This window comes from Lissotriton vulgaris, chromosome 7 (genome assembly GCF_964263255.1).
Source record: "Lissotriton vulgaris chromosome 7, aLisVul1.2, whole genome shotgun sequence".
Classification (NCBI taxonomy): domain Eukaryota; kingdom Metazoa; phylum Chordata; class Amphibia; order Caudata; family Salamandridae; genus Lissotriton; species Lissotriton vulgaris.
In genome coordinates this window covers 1256220483-1256237819 of record NC_141695.1, presented here as the reverse complement: position 1 = coordinate 1256237819, position 17337 = coordinate 1256220483, and the positions used below count along the sequence as shown (strand labels likewise).

Genomic DNA, 17337 nt, shown 5'->3' with positions numbered 1-17337 from the left:
GCACCAATTCCAAAAGACTTATAGCCTACCCTATGTGGAGTATCGAGTGCCCATGATTCTTGAAGAAGGCAGAAATCACCCGACTCAATGTACTTTGCCCAATTAGGGTCCCTCAGGTTTTTTGTTACGCCAGCTATGTTCTATGATATTAATTTCAAGACCTTATATTTACTGCTGCTCGTGGGTGATTGCTCTAGAGTTGAAGGCCTGATATTTAAACTAGTAACTCCCGTGGATAACTTTCACATAGAGTTCTTACCTTCCAGTGGTTTGGTTCGCTCTCCCTGTATGATGACAATATTTGCACACGCTGGGTTTTGCATTGATGGATTCTGTGGTCCTTTCCTCTGGGGACAGGCAGCCACTACTGTTCCATCGCTGCTAGTGATACTCGGAACTTCCAAGTCCCCAGATTGAGCACGGGCAGTAAGGCCGATTTCAATTTCTTCACCCACAATCACTTCTGTGATTCCTTTCCTGTGATCATGATTGAAGATAGGACCAAACATGCATAGTCTCCCCTTAGTGCTGGTTAAACAACCCACAGTTGGCTTCAGTCAATCTACTGCTTCTAGGCAGCTAAATCTATTAACCGTTGGTGCCCCTACCCATTGGTTTGGATTACCCAGGCCCCTCTCAATGGGACCACCCCAAGCATGATTGTTGACCCTAGTCCAACTTCTGCCACCTTCAGGTCGCGTCCTGTGTGAGTAAAAAAAAAACGAAAGTGGTCTAGTTTCAATTAAAGAGTTCCCTCCTGGAGAGTTCCATGAACATATATGGTACACAGTTCGTGGGTCTTCAAAGTTTACTATCACACAATCACCAGTGGTTGATTTTCATGTGGAGCCTATCCATGGGACCCTTCGAACCATTAACATTTTACCCTTTAAGTGAGTAGGTAAGGGCCTGTTTTCATTTAGCCAATGTGATACTTTATTTTTAAGTGACCAAAAGGATTCTTCGTGTCGGTTGCCTAGCTCAGGGACCCCTGTCAGGACAATTGAATAGTGACTAACATCTGGTGGTAGATTGATATAACCTCCCCTTGATTTCCTCCCTGTTTGGTGCCCTTTCTGGTCCTGTTGGTTGGGCTTAATAACATTAGTGCCTTGTACTGGGGTTTCTTTAGCTATTGCAACAATACTTGCTAGGTTCACCATAGTTGCATTTATAGTATTCTTACTCGTCCCCTGGATCAATGGCTGAGATTTATTCACATCTAGTGCCGGTGCTAATAAAGCAGTACCAGAGGTTGGTTTAGATGGTATTCCAACTATACTGAGACTTGCCAGTGTTATAATGCTTTTTTCAACCACAAGTAACTGGTCTTCTATGCGTGTTAATCTGGTTTCCAATGGGGTTAGAAGCTTTGTTAAGATTTCCCCCATGTTCTTTAGCAGGGTTGAGGTCCCATCATCAGCCATCCTTACGCTACTATCTCCCACCTCATCTCTAGTTGGAAAGTCCTGTGATTTGTCTAGTATATCAAGATTAACAATACTTTGAACATCGTCCTGCCCACTATGCACTACCTCTGGAACAAGTCCTATTTCCTCTCCCTCTTTATTCATTGTGTCCCTATTCTCCTGTACTTTTGTAACTTTTACTTTTTTCCTGGCGTGTGCAGAAACGGTCGGGCGTTTCCGTTTCGATATAGCACCCTCCCGCCTCCCGCGGTGTTGTCTTGTGTTAGTCTCATCTTCCTGGGCCTCTGCCTCTATTATTTCGTTTATAGTGACATCCATTACAACTGACCCTGTAAGGGCTGTGGTGTCATTAGGCAGTTGCGTTGGGAGTTGTGTAAGAGTAGGTGCCTGAGGATAGGAGCTTGAAATGTGATGTACGTCTGCAAGCATCTCAATAAGAGCAAGACCATCAGTGTGTTCGGGGGTTCTAGCAGATGCTATGTGGCCCAGGGACGATATTTTGGCCACTGCAGGGTCCTGTGACAATCCTCTGGCCACTGCTAGATCCTGTGACACTCTTCGCTCAATTAAACTTATGCCCTGGTCTATTACCGAATTGGCTCTAGTAATAAAGTTATCAAGGGTACCTATTAGCTGTCCTCCCCCCTTTGTAGCCTGGCTCCTACTTTCACGAGTGGCCATCCTGAAAGACACTTAATCTATGATGATTCGCGGGCACTCGTAATCAATAATTTAATATAGAGTACATACAGTTTTTAGTCCCACAAAGATTTAAACACAAGGGGGGTGGCCCAGTCCGGTCTTAGTCGGTCTGTAACGAGCTAGAACGGGCCTGCCCTTTGCCCGGGCTTTGCTCGGCGGCCGCCCGCGCGCGTCCCGCGTACCGCGTCGATGGGCGTGTCTAAATAGACGAGGGAGTAAGCGGGAAGAGGCCCCAGCTGCGGCAGATGACAAGCCGCTGAGCAAGCTGGGCCTCGCACTCCTGCAACGGAACAGGTATCAGCAGGTCCAATCCGTGCCCCAAGTCGGCAACAGTTCCCAGTCTCCGTATATTTTCAGGTGAGGCAGCAGGAATACAAAATGCCCAAAGTCTGCGCCTACGAGCGGCCCTCGCGCAGCGGGGGCCGCGAGGAGTTTTAAGCTACAGGAGGGAGAAGCACGAAGAGGCCCCAGCTGCGGCAGATGACAAGCCACTGAGCAAGCTGGGCGTCGCAGTCCTGCGACGGAACAGGTATCAGCAGGTCTGGGCGGAGTAGAGTGCCTTCGGGCGGAGTAGAGTGCCTTCGGGCGGAGTAGAGTGCCTTCGGGCGGAGTAGAGTGCCTTCGGGCGGAGTAGAGTGCCTTCGGGCGGAGTAGTGTCTTCGAGCGGAGTAGTGTCTTCGAGCGGAGTAGTGTCTTCGAGCAGAGCAGAGTGGTGCGCAGCAGAGTGGCGCGCAGCAGAGTGGCGTGGAGCAAGAGTGGAATAAAGTGTAGCATGGAATAAAGTGTGGAAGAGTGGAATAAAGTGTTGTAGAGGGGGTGTATAGTGGAATATAGTGTCAGAGTATTAAAGAGTGGCGTAGCGCAGAGTTGAGTACAGTGTCATGTGGAATATTGTAGACTTTCAAAGTGGAGGGGCGCAGAGTGGAGGGGGGTTGTGGAGCGGCGTGAAGTAGAGTGGCATATTGTAGATTGGAGTGGAGTGGCGTGTTGTGGAGTGGAGTGGCGTGTTGTGGAGTGGCATGTTGTGGAGTGGAATGGCATTGGATGACGTGTCTTGGAGTGACAGAGCGGAGTGACGTGTTTTGGAGTGGCATAGAGTGGAGTAACGTGTCTTGGAGGGGCATAGAGTGGAGTGACGTGTTTTGGAGGGGCATAAAATGGAGTGACATGTCTTGGAGGGGCATACAGTGGATTGACGTGTCTTGGAGGGGCACAGATTGGAGTGACGTGTCTTGGAGGGGCATAGAGTGGAGTAACGGGTCTTGGAGGGGCATAGAGTGGAGTGACGTGTTTTGGAGGGGCCTAGAGTGGAGTGACGTTTCTTGGAGGGGCATACAGCGGATTGACGTGTCTTGGAGGGGCACAGATTGGAGTGACGTATCTTGGAGAGGCATAGAGTGGAGTAACGTGTCTTGGAGGGGCATAGAGTGGAGTGACGTGTCTTGGAGGGGCACAGAGAGGAGTGACGTGTCATGGAGGCGAGTGGAGTAGAGTGGTGGAGAATTGAGTGGTGTATAGTTAAGTGGTGTAAATTGGAGTGGCATAGTGTGGAGTATGCATGGTGTGTAGCGCACTGCCATTACAGACAACATATTTTCAATTGAAAAGACCATTACATTTGCATAGACCTACAGTTTTACTGATGAAGGTATACAGTGCACAAACAATAATGTGTGGAAATGTCATCACTTAGCATATTGATTTGTTTTGATTGTATTAAAATATTTATTTCCAACACACTTCAGAATTACAAAAAAAATGTGCATCATTTGTGCTTTCCTAATTGGATATATTCTGCAATATCTGCACAGTTCATTACAGGCATTTGTTGTGTGCTAGAAAAAAATCATTCTTTCTCAGCAAGATTGTCACATAAATACTCTCACTTTCAAGTCAGCGAACGAAAACTAAATACCAAGCTCCCACAGAAGACAGAGCCTGACATTTGACCTCTGTCTTTGAATGCACAGCAAATGTGACAAGATAAGAACTAAATTTAAAGGCCAGTTTACACAAAGCGAGCGCTCATGGAAGCATACAGTAACTAGGCTATGATCCATGGGAGGGACAAACTCAAGCTAGACAGCCTAAAACAAATAAAGCCAGCAAATAGAAAGCAAGCAAATGTGAGTTACAAAAAAAAAATGGTAAGCAATGGGTGGACTGCATTCCCAGGGAAGCTCTCAGAATGTCCCCAAGAAGTCATTAAGAACTGTCTAGCAGTCTTCACATAAAAAAAGACACTGGAAAATAATCCCTCACAAACCCAGAGAGCTTTCAGTGCAGAAGCAAATGCATTGGGAGATGTTCTACTTTATAAATATCAGTCAGCGTAGTGTCTCTCCCTCAGGTGCAATCAAGTGAAAAAAGTAATTTTCAAATACAGGCTTTCACACTAATTAGTGTGTACTCACCGATGGGCAGATGATTAATCCATAGGGCCCCTCTCGCTTGATAAAAGGCAGTCTCTTCTCTTGTTCCAGACAGAACATGATCACTGGTAGTGTAAATACGAGGGTCTTCCCAGAGCCAGTAAATGCGATACCAATCATATCCCGACCAGTCAGGCTGTCAACACAAGAAATGCAGAATTCGAGAAATGTTTTGAGAAGTATACGTCTCTTTTGAAAGCTTAATTTTACCCTTTTATCTTTACTTATTTTTTTTTAAAACAATTTCAACTAAAACTAATTTTAAACTCATAGTTGTGCTCTTTGGTTCTTTTACAAACTCTTACTTTATAGTATGAAAAAACCCACAAAGGAAATAGATGTACCACTAAGCTTATGAAGTTAATAGGCTCATCACCTTAGACTGCCAGACTAATCCACAAAAGAAAGGATTAGGACTAACACTTAAGGCAGCTCAGAGTACCCGAACAAATTACACGAAACCTCGGTTAGTAATGTTCTGGGGTCTGCTTTGGGAAGGTAAGCAAGTTGCTGACAGATTTTGGGATTACACGTTTCATTTTCCTATGCCTAATGGCAGAGTAACAATCTCATCAGCACAAAAAGTTGGCTGTGTATCCAGGAGAACTAAAGGAACTGTAGTTAAAAAATGTTTTTTAATTCTGTATAAAATGTAAATCGATATAGTAGAGATGCCAGCAATGGGGTCTCATAAATATATGTCAAGTCTGCAAGGCTACTCTTCAAATTTCGACATTGGAAACATTTCTGAAAAAGGCAGAAGTAGTTGCTTTGCCCCAAGCGAAGTGTACATGAGGTTGACTTTAATTTGGCTGCTGGCCTTTCACTAGGAAGTTATAATGCAGAATGCCACCTACTGACTAGGAACAGTTATCTCTATGTGGAAGGCTCAATGGTTAATAATTGGAATTATTAACTTGGAATAAATTCAAGTCTATTTTGTTGGCAGAAGAGAAAGAAGACAATTATAGACAGATCAGCATTAAAGCATAAAGACATATGGATAGATATCTGAAAGAAAAGGGATTCCACATGGATTAAAGTTACCTGGATACGAAGGCTCTTCCGTATTTTGCTGTTGCAGCTATCCAGATATTGCACTGGTGACTGAAAATTTCTCCAATCACTTAATTGATGGAAACTCATAGGAGGTCTGCTCTCACATTTCCAAATTTAAATGATGGATCAATCTAATCTAGGTTTAGGGGACTTTGCCAGTTTGCTGAAGCCTCTTTCGAGAGGGGTCTTTGGATCTACTTCTGCTACGTTTGCTTAAAGTAGTTGTTGGCTGTAGGGAACTGGGATTTTGTTGCAGTTTCCCACTTTTAGCTACTGGATGCTGATTTTCGACTTTGACAGTGCACTGTGGCTAAGGATTTTAGCACCCATGTAAGTCATTAAGAAATGGTACGCCAGATACCTAGGGCATGGGTACTAAAGAGGGTTCCTAAGGGATACATCATATCTTATGCCACCGTAAGTGACCCCCACATAAATTCCACACAAACTGCCATTGCAGGCTGCGTGACACGGTGCAAACCATTTTTGAGAACATGTCACACTCCTGTGTCGTAAGCCACTGCATGGGCTACATGCTAGTCACTCCTACAGCAGGCCTTGGAGCTCTAAGGCAGGATACATTATGCACATTTGAGGACATATCTGCATGAGCAGATATGCCCCTGTAATGTCTAGTTCCATTGCTGGATATTACAAGTGAGCAGGAAACAATCTTACGGTATGTACTGGGGACTGGTGAAAACGAGTTACCCAGCTACATAATGGCTTCACTGAAACACATGATGTTTGGTATCAAACACCTCGTATTAATAAACCCACATGGATTCCAGTGATGGATTTATTGATACATGCACCCAGAGGGTACCTTAGAGTAAGCCCAGCCCCTCAGCATCGGACGACTCCTGGTGGCCCGCATCACTGGGGACACCCCTGGCTCCTACCAACCATGCGCGCAACCTGGGAGTCATCCTCGACTTGAAATTTACCATGACCAAACAAGTCAACGCAGTCTCCTCCACCTGCTTCAACACCCTCTGTATGCTCCGCAAGATATACAGATGGATCACAACTAACACGAGAAAAACAGTCACCCAAGCCCTAGTCAGCAGCAGACTCGACTACGGAAACGCCCTCTAGGCCGGAGCCTCGTCCAAGCTCATCCACAGACTGCGAAGGATCCAGAACGCCTCGGCACGCCTAATCCTCGACGTCCCACGCCGCGACCACATCACCCCCACCCCACCCTGAGGAACCTGCATTGGCTACCTGTCGACAGAAGAATCTCCTTCAAGCTCCTGGTCCACGCACACAAGTCACTCCACAATACCAGCCCAGCCTATCTCAACAGTCGACTCTCCTTCTACGTACCTAACAGGAAACTCCGCTCCGCTGACCACTCCCTGGCCACGGTCCAGCGCATCCGTAGAACCAATTCCGGAGGCAGGTCCTTCTCCCACCACGCCGCCAAGACCTGGAACACCCTCCCCCTCAACCTACGAGAAACCGAAAACCTGCTGACCTTCAGGAGACGAATCAAGGCCTGGCTCTTCGACCAGTAGCAGCAGCACTCAACTCCCCTCAGTGCCTTGAAACCCTCAGGGGTAAGTAGTGCGCTTTACAAATAATCTGATTGATTGATGGATTGAAACCTGCTAGTCATCTAGTGTGCTGGCTGACTGGTCCTGTCCAGCCTGCCACCACAGCAGAGTTTCTGACCACCTAGGAGATCAGAAACAATGCCTGCTTTTGCCGGAGGTGTTTATACCTCCTGTAGCAGGATGGCTAGTAAATTACCATACAAAAGCTGGTGGTGATGGACGGAGCATCTGAACCAATCAAACACTCACACCCAGTCATCAGATCTGGGTATAATCCATCACCGTTCTTTAGCCCACTCTGCCACCCCAGTTCAGACATGGCCATTTGCAAATCACTCTGACCCTGTGCCTCATGGGAACAGTCCAGCCCGAACTGTCAAGCCATGCCTTCCCTGGACCGGATTCAAGCTTCCTAAGACCGGTTTCTGGCATTACAGCCGTCTTCAGCCAGGCTTACTTGAATCCAGAGGCAAAGTGAGCAAGGGACTCACGTCTGAGCATACCCTGCCAACTTATGGCGAACAAAGCGATACAAAAGGGGGTGGTAATGGACGGAGCATCTGAACCAATCAAACACTCACACCCAGGCAACAGATCTGGGTTTAATCCATCACCGTTCTTTAGCCCACTCAGCCATCTACGCATCTGTGGTGGGAGGCTGGACAGGACCTATCAGCCAATACACTAGAGGTCACTAGGTTTTCATGGGTACCAATAAGGTACCCTCTGAGTTCGTGTATTAGTAAATCCATCACTGAAATCAGTGTGGGTTTATTAATATGAGGTGTTCGCTACCAAACACCATAGATTACTGTGAAGCCATTATGTAGCTGGGATACTTCCAAGATCTTTTTTCAAGCCTAGGGGCCTGATAGTGTCATATTTCTTTATGCTACCTCTGCTTCTTCTAGAATCCCACTGCACCGTCTAGACTTCTTCTATAATTCACTCTAGGGCAAGTTAAAGCTTTCATTTTGCTCAGTTTCTTAAGGATGACAAGGAGAAAGACATTTTGATATATGCTATTCTGCCTGTATGTATATCAAACCCAAAATTGCCAGGGCCCCCTTCTTGAGGAGTCATAGCCTCTGTGCTGAGTAGGAGTTGTCTAGGACCCAGGGAATCCCTCAGCTTGAGCAGCATGTGCACAGCTTACAGTGTAAGGGATTTTATGGACCTTCTCAACAAGCAGCTCACCATTATATCAAACCTACTTTACTATTCTTTTTTCTGCTCACTCAGAACCCTGTATTTAATCTACCCCAAATGTTTGCACTGAATTAGGCATTTCTGCTCCCTACTTTCCTCTCCTCTGCCCAGTCTCCTTGTCACAACATGTCACATTTCTTTTCTCCATCATGGTCCATTTCAATTGGCAGCCTGCATGAATCAAGAGTATCGATACACACCATGGCTGTGCCCCAGATCTCCCGCAAACAGTCATTATAAAATTGTTAAATGAGTTTCAAATGAAAAAAGGTATTGAACTATGTCCATTAAGAACTCAGGCATAGCTCTTATTTAAGAATACAGCTAGCAACATTAGAAATAGCAAACTGAAAGGGGACTGGGTGGGGATAATGATCAGCAGGAGACCACAAACGATCACTTTGGTGTGAGCGACAGCTCTAACAATTCATCTAAAAACTGCAAAGAAGGTATTCTCATAGGGCAATCATTTACTTACACTGTATTATAAATTTTTTAGCGACAGGTGGGAGGTACATATTTGGCAAGATTAAGACACTCAACAGAATGCTCACAATAGGTTCAAGTTTATAGACCCAATGACAGAAAACACACATTTTTCCTCTTGGCATGGATGCTAACCAAATTTGGTGCTACAAGTATGAGCCTAGGGGGTGACTGGAACCTAACAAATAGCCCTTTATTAGACCAATCTGGCTCCATCAACCATTGCAATTACAACAATACACTGTACTGTGTGACCTCGTGACTACTGCAAGACCCCAGGAAGAAGGAATTCACTTTACTTTCCCTGACCTTTGCCACAACCTCATGTATTAATTCCTTTGTAACTATCATATGATGCAAGACTTTACACAGGTAAACTGTAAAGCAAAACAAGGACAAAACAGGCAAGAAAAAACTGTTCAAGACTTCACCAAACAGTACACGAGCTACCCTTCTGGTAACCTGATGTATAAGACAGTTCGTTTTTCTTAGTTTAGTCTTTACTGAGAAAGTGGAATAAAACGTGTGGTGTCATTAGGAGCAGGGTGAAAAAGCAGGTAGAATGCTAATACTTCAGCTGCAGCACAGAGAAGCACTTCTAGAAATATGTAACGTAGAAGGGGTGCTAATTACCTCACCCCTTTGATATAATGGAGGCATTTGCAACTTACTACAAGACTCTGTAAAGCTCACAGACGTGGATAATATAAATCATAAAGAAAAATAGCTTCTAGACATGCTATCTTGACTCTCTGTTTTGATTGAGGACAGAGAATCAATAGTAAATTAAATTCCTCTAGAAGAAATACATGCAGCAACTGCGGACTTACCTACCTATAATTCCCCAGAGAGAAATTACTTTGCTGGTGAGTTCTAGAAGGTTAGTGCCATACAGCTGGCTCCAACACTGTATGCAGCCTTTAAAAAAATGTCAAAGTGCCTCACTCATTAGGTCAAATGTCCAACAAAGTAATCCTATCGTTCATAACCAAAGAAGGGAAGAACCCCCTGGAATGTGGCAGATTTCAATTTATATCCTTAATCAATGTAGATAAATAATAATAATAATCCTGAGCTAATACAGCGCCTGGTTACACTAACCAGTGTGTCCACGTGCTAGTCATTGACCCCAACGTTCCACAGTTACCGCCTCCTCAAGCCCGCTCAAGAACTAATCCCTAGGAAATAAGTATGTTTTTAGCTCTTTCCGGAAGACCACCTCAGAGGTTTCGACACGCAGCCTCAGGGGCAGGGTGTTCCAGTGACGGGCAGCCAAAAAACGGAAGGATCTACCTCCCATTCAAGCCCTTCTGATTTTGGGAATCTGCAACATGCCAGCCCCCTGTGATCGCAGTAGGCGGGAAGGAGTATACACTTTAAGCAAATTGCACAGAAAGCAAGGACCCTTCCCTTGCGCAATCCTGTGGCTGACGCACAGGGCTTTAAACAGGATACGTTCCCTAATGGGTAGCCAGTGGAGTGTGTCCAAGGTTTTTTTTGAGGCGGCTCTCTTGGGCAACATCAGCACCAAGCGGGTGGCAGCATTCTGAATATGCTGTAGTCTCTGAAGACACTTCACATTAGCTCCTAAATAAAGGACGTTCCCATAGTCCAGCCTGGAAGTGACCAGGGCATGGACCAGGGCTTTCCTTGATGTCACAGGGAGCAGATCGAGTGTCTTTTTGAGGCTACGCAAAATGCCAAAACAGGTTCCGGCCACACGTTTGGTATGGTATTCATAGGAGATTTTCGAATTAATCCAGATTCCCAGATTTTTAACTTGATCCTTAGGCCCCGGTAAAGGACCCAAGGACTGTGGCCACCAAGCCGATGTCCAGACCGATGGTGACTTGCCCAAAATCAACACCTCGGTTTTGTCACCATTCAGTCTGAGACAATTATCGGCCATCCATACAGCCAACCCTTGTAGGTAGGAGGAAAACTTGCTGGCTGCCTTCTCAGCCGGCTGTGTCAGAGCCACAACCAGCTGCATGTCATCTGCATACGTTACCACTTCCACTCCATATTGCTCAGCTATCAGCGCCACAGGTGCCACATAAAGGTTGAAAAGGGTAGGGCTCAGGCTGGAACCCTGAGGAACCCCTTGATCCAGTTCAAAAGCCTCAGACCTATGGGGTCCTTGCTCAACACGAAAACTACGTTAGTGGAGAAAAGAGTCCAGCCAGTCCCAGGCCTTCCCTACCACTCCACCCCTTCTGAGACACTGCAGCAAGGTGTGATGAGCCACAGTGTCGAACGATCGAGAAGAATCAGTGCCGCGGTCTGGCCCTCGTCCACATGTTTCCGTAGAGCCTCTGTGGAGAAGAGCAGGGCGGACTCTGTAGAATGACAGGCACGAAAGCCCGCCTGAGAAGGATGCAGGAGCTTATGGGCTTCTATGTGGGCTGTAAGTTGCTGATTAACCAGCTTTTCAGCTATTTTAGCAAAATAGGGGAGGAGTGATATAGGCCGCAGGCTGCTCATCTGGTCCATACTAATCTGTGGCTTTTTCTTTAGTGGAAGGACCCCAGCTTCTTCCCACATTGTCGGCACCCTACCAGATCCATAAGACAGTTCTAGCAAATAGTTAATATAAGGTGCTAAGGACTCAATATTCCCTCGCAGAATTTTACCAGGAGCTGGATCTATGGGAGAGCCAGATTTCACGCCCCAAGCCACTTTAATCAGCGGCCCCTCATCTGGAACCATGAACACCTTAAGGCAATCTCTTTCCATTAGGCCATTTAAAGATATCTCCTCATTCCCGGCGCAAGCCCTAGCCTCCTCGGGAAAGTAGAGTAAATATCCTTCACTTTGTTGGAAAAAAACTAGCTATCTGGTTACATGATTCCACCGAACCCGCCTCCTGTTGCTCGATAGAGGCCAGTGAGGATAACTCTTTATATACCACAAACAGTTCTTTAGCAGAACAGTCTGCCTTGTCAATCCGCTCAGTATAATAGGCAGAGCGAGTTTTCCTTATCAAGGCATGGTACCTCCTGAGGCCGGATTTGTATTCCCTTTCCATAGCTGGCATGTAGCCATTCCTCCAGCTTCTTTCAAGCCGTTTGCATAAAGTCTTCGCCTCCCTTAAGTCAGCATTGAACCATGCGGTGGATTTAGTTCGCCGCAAGGGGCCCGTGCTAGACCAGGGAGCTGTCTTGTCTAGAGCGAGCTGTATGCGATAGTCCAGAGCCTCACAAGCGCCATCGACCATTGATCCTAATCCTTCTGGGGGCCCACCCTGCGCCAGGGTAGTACAAAAGTCTTCAGAAGAGAACTTAGGCCATTTCCTCTGTCTTTTATTAGAGCCTCCCAGTTTCCCAGAGGAAGCACCAATGCTGTAATCAATATGGAAAGGTACCAAAAAATGGTCCGCCAACACCATAGGCAGAGGAGGATCAGTTCTAAGAGCTTCCCAATTGCCGTAGATAGAATCTAAAAGATGCCCCAGCCGGTGTGTGGGAAGCTCAGATTTTAATGCGAACTGCAGAGTTGATAGATCCTGTCCAGCTCCTGGGCTGGAGCATTCAAGGCATCCTCAAAATGCAAGTTCAAATCCCCCAACAAAATTAACTTTTCGTATTGCATAGCGGGGGCCAGTAAATTCTGTAAAAGGCTCACTGCAAATTGAGTACTGCCACCCGGCGGTCTATAAACTAACAGGCCCTTAATTATGTAATTATTAGACACTGTTATAGAGAATGCGCCGGCTTTGCTATCCGATATGGTCACTGGCTCCAAGGTGCATTTAATATTGCCCTTATGGATCACAGCGATCCCTCCCCCCCCCCGTAGGGTCTATCCAGTCTGCATATCCCATAGCCCGAGGGCAGAGCCTCCAGTATTTCAGGGGTCGACTCCTCATCCAGCCAGGTTTCGGTTATAAAAAGAACATCCATCTGCCTGTCAATCAGCAGATTGCGTATTTCCATACTATGCTTTTTAAAAGATCTGCTATTGATTAAAGCACATCTGAGCTCCCTATCCGTCCCTCCCATCTGAACAAAGGGCTTAGTGCAAAACCCATAGTGCCTACAGTTCTTGAAACGGCCTCCAGCATTAGGGTCCATACTGTGTCTACATTTAGCCAATGTTCCAGTGCGGAGAGCCCACAACTCCTGCCTCGAGTAGGCAAGACCTTCCCGAGCTCCTCCACGGGTCCTGGCCCCGGGCCCCGACCGGGCGCGGACGGGCTTGCCTTCGGCGCGCCCGCTGCGCGGACGCTGGGGCATGTGAAATTGAAGCAGGATTCTCCCCTGCAACTAGAGCGCTAACCCTCCAAACCGGAAGTGCCTGACTCTACCTACCACGCCCTCCACGCGACGGTACTCTTACCGCTTCGGACCAGGGTGGGTAGGACAGGTCACCGAGCTCAGGCCTTCGTTCCTGCGAGGTAAGACTAAAGCGCCCAGTGAGCGCGTGTGTCACAGATTAGGTATTCCCCGTTGCGCAGTCAAATGTCCACTTCACATTTAAAATGCACAATCACTAAAATTACATAGAGGTAAAAGCAGTGCAAAGCGGGAACACCTGAGGCCAAACGAGTTTAGGAGGAAGCTGCGACCAACCCCTTTGCTCGCCATGTCAAGATCTTGGCCAAGATGTTGACCAACAGGCTCAGACTTCTCGTACTCTTTTTGAAACAGTACTCACAAGTGGGATTTCGTCCAGACTGGCCCTCGAGAAACCATATTAAATCAATGGCCCATTTACAATGTAGGACACAAAAAAGGCCCTCTGAGTCCATTGCTTTATCTTTAGATCCACTGAATTGGGAGTTCTGGAAAGGTCTGCCAGGAGTATCAGGTTATCTCCAAGATAAAATGACATATAGAGAGCAGACTGCACAGGTAACTTGTAAGATATTTCAGTCCGGACCTTTTGCAATCCAGCGAGGCACCTGCCAGAACTGCCCTCTCTCCCTACTGTTCTTGCTGGCCCTCGAATGCGAGATCCTTGATATGTCACAACCTACCATGAGAGCCAGCTTCTGTGGATACAATAAGAATTGAATCCCAAGTACCCGGGACTGGTCATTAATGGAGGGTTTAGCAAAATGGTAGAAGATAACATCACAAAATTAATTTCAAAGATCTGAAGTGACTTTGCATGCTGGTCACACCTGAACTTATCCCTTTGGGGCAGTGTGCAAATAATAAAGTTAATTGTTGTGACTCACTACAACTATTTGTTTGGAATGCTTCCTCTCCTGATGCACTCATTCCTCCTCTCACAAACTGCGGCAGATGTTAAAAGGCTAACATGGACTGGTTCTCACCCCAGACTGAAACTATATAAGCTTTTTGCACATGCTATCTCCAATACACGTTGTCTCTCCTAAAATGCACTTGTACGATCTCACACATCAGATTTCAGAGCTATCATTGTTCCTCCCCAGGTGGGTCCCCCCCTCTCCATGTCTTCATGGAACATGAGATGCTGAAGGGCTAGCCCCTTCCCCCCCTTCAAGATCCATATCCTTACCACCGGAAAATCCAGTTGATACAGCAAAATCCATTTGGAAAAAAACACAAGACCAGATATGGGACATTCAAAATCTAGAATGTGATTAGATTGAGGTAAGATTGGTCCACCTTACATGAATCACAAGATAGGTGCATAACGGAAGCCTAGCTAAAATTTCAGTACTTTAAAATTTTAGACAGTTGGTAATGGTCTCCACTTAGAATTCATGGGGTGTGACTGCTTCTGCACTACTATTGCGGAAGGTGCTCACATTCACACAGTGATTTATTACACATACTGTGAGGATTCTCTGGCCAAATACTGCTCGGGACATGGGACTAGCTGACTTTCACAGGAGGCCATCACATCCCCTCTTCAGCCTATTTAGCAGTGCTACGCAACAGCACAGATGTTAGGGGACTATCTACAAACATGCGAAAGTGGGGTTTCAACCTGCACTCCTGTTTCTAGACAACTTAGCAAAGTCTAATAGAGTATTCAGTTTATCAAAATATGTGCTTCTGTGTGCTTAAGGTCCAGCCTATAGGGCCTGTGGTACTAATATGAAAGAAAAGGTGCGGAAAACTCCGTCCCTGTCACGCAACACACTTATGTGTGAAGTCCCTGGGGCTTTTAGGAGTAGTAAAACAATAGGAACAGTAATCTCAAAATGTCAACTATATGATCAGTAACATAGTAATTTAATTAATTCCTTTACTGAACCAAGTAAACAACCATCAAAGTTGTTACTTCAATAGAAACATAAAAATCAAGAATACAACGTGAACACATACGTAGTTTAAATCATATCTGTTAGGCCTCAATGTAGACTTTTAACAATCATATAGACATAAACCCAATGCATTTCGGGTACAACCCTTCATCAGGGGAATAACATTTATATGTGCTTTGAAAACCTGTTCTTGAGTATAATTACCACCAGCAGGAACACAGAAAAAAATATATGAGCATTGCTCGATCTTGAACAGTGGGAACTACAAACAAACACAGATGGTTAGGGGGCATAGCTAGGCCACCAATATCTCTATAATGAGAATCTGCTGTAGTATCTGTTAATGATGAATGATGGTCCGAGATGCTAGGCATAGCTGCCTGCAAACAAATCATCTGTAGAGTAAATAGAAACATTTGAGAGTATTGTGGGTGAATGTCTGGCCTTCTCAGCAACCTTCGCTCCACATTTCAAAACTGCTGGTAAGAAAAGGACTGGCTTTCTTATGGGTCTTTACTTCCCAGCCTCCTCACACAAGATCATATTGATTTGATTAGCCTTGCTAGGATGTTAGCCATCTGTGGTAATTACTGTATATTCTTAGTATCATGATTGAACTGGAAAGCCACTAGAATTATGCAATTCTACTGTCACAGTGTTTTCCACATCATTATGGACTAGCTGCATTTGCTACGTAACCAATTATCTGCTGCAGAATCTGCAGAGTTTACCCCAAAACATGTTTCTAGCTCAAACAGATCAAAAGTAAATAAAATGGCAGTGAACTGTATTGTAGCGCAGTGGAAGGTCATATGCAAAAGATGATTGGTCATCTCTTAGTTGCTTATTTCAGTTTTTGGATGTTAAGCTGGTGGTGACCCCTTTGCCCAGAGATTGTTAACAGGTGAAAACAAGCTTTGGCATAGCCAATAGGCCTCTCCTTTGGGACCTTAAGGGTTTAGCCAGAGCTATTGGCTTTGCTAATGTGTCTAAGCTATGTTGTAGAGTAGTGTGGCTTGTGTGCAGCATGTTGCAAAGTTATAATAAAAGCGTTTGTTACCTTCTTTAGAAACACGATGATATGATGTATAACTGAAAAACTTATTAAAAAAAGTAGTAGTAGTAGTATAGCTTTATTTCGATACGGTACATATCATAAAAGCAGTACAAAAAATAAAATCATTACCAAGATGCATAATATAAAATACCGTAGGGAATCATATTAGACAATAATACATAAAATACACAATTTAGCTATCCTTACACATGTTTGCACTAGTATCTAAAAACAGGTTACAAAGAAAAAGGGCATTACTGGATCAATAGCTTTTTTGCAGATCTTATACGCCATGCCCAGCCAAGAAATTTTGCCATGCAGCATGCAAAGAATGGGCGGGCATCAGAGCGCAATATACGTAGGGCTTCTAAGTGTGATCTTGTTCCCAGACTTCTGCACAAGGGCTTTAACCATTTCAATCTAGGAGCTGCATAGACACTGCACTCAAACAGAAGGTGGGCATCAGACTCAACCCTTGAGTCGCAAAATGGACAAAATGGGACCGTTTGAAAAGGAGGATTCCAAGAAGAAGTAAACAATCCTAGGGGGAGAACACCCACCCTAAATTTGAAGTAAAGTGATCTGTCTCCAGAACTGTGGATTAGGTCCAAATAAGGTTCCCTGAAGGGGAGGTCTTTAACTAGTAAAAACTGGGCAACAGATTTGCAAAGATTGGGGTTACGCATTCTGTTGTTTTTTACCCATAACCAGTAGATGTTCTTTAGAAGCAGCTTGGGCGGTGCTGTTTTGTTGGCCCAAGCGTCTCCCAATCCCAGCTCATAGAGCAATCGTTTTACCTCCCTAAACCAGGGTATCTTATTACAACCTGGGAGAGACAACAGATCTTTCAGGGCGTCAGCGTAACTACCCAATTCTGGGACATTCCATACCCGGGACCAAAGTAACAAGGGGCGCAGTTTTGCTTGCTCACAAATTGGGCGAGTGCCTGCATCCAACAAGAGGGGGGTTGTAGGAGTGCTGTGGGGTAGCCTCATCAGATCTTTATGGAAGTTGTTTTCCATCTTAGCCAACGTATCGACTCTCTGCGTACCCCACAGTTCGGCGCCATATAAAGCAGCGCTTACAACCCTTGCTCTGTAGATATCTAGCACTGCCCCAATTGGTTTCAATGAGGAGGCTCGTTGTTCCTTGAGCAAAACACCCGTGACCCTTTTATGAGTCAGAAACACCTTTTGATGGT

General features: G+C 45.5%; 1 protein-coding gene across 1 annotated transcript in view; it reads right to left on the bottom strand.

Annotated features, from left to right (window-relative positions):
* DDX41 (DEAD-box helicase 41) overlaps nucleotides 1-17337 on the bottom strand; it is a 168681-nt gene that overhangs the window by 95901 nt on the left and 55443 nt on the right. The window contains exon 8 of the mRNA XM_086931792.1: nucleotides 4547-4700. Coding sequence (XP_086787918.1) covers nucleotides 4547-4700 — 154 coding nt within the window. The remainder of the gene's footprint in view (nucleotides 1-4546; nucleotides 4701-17337) is intronic.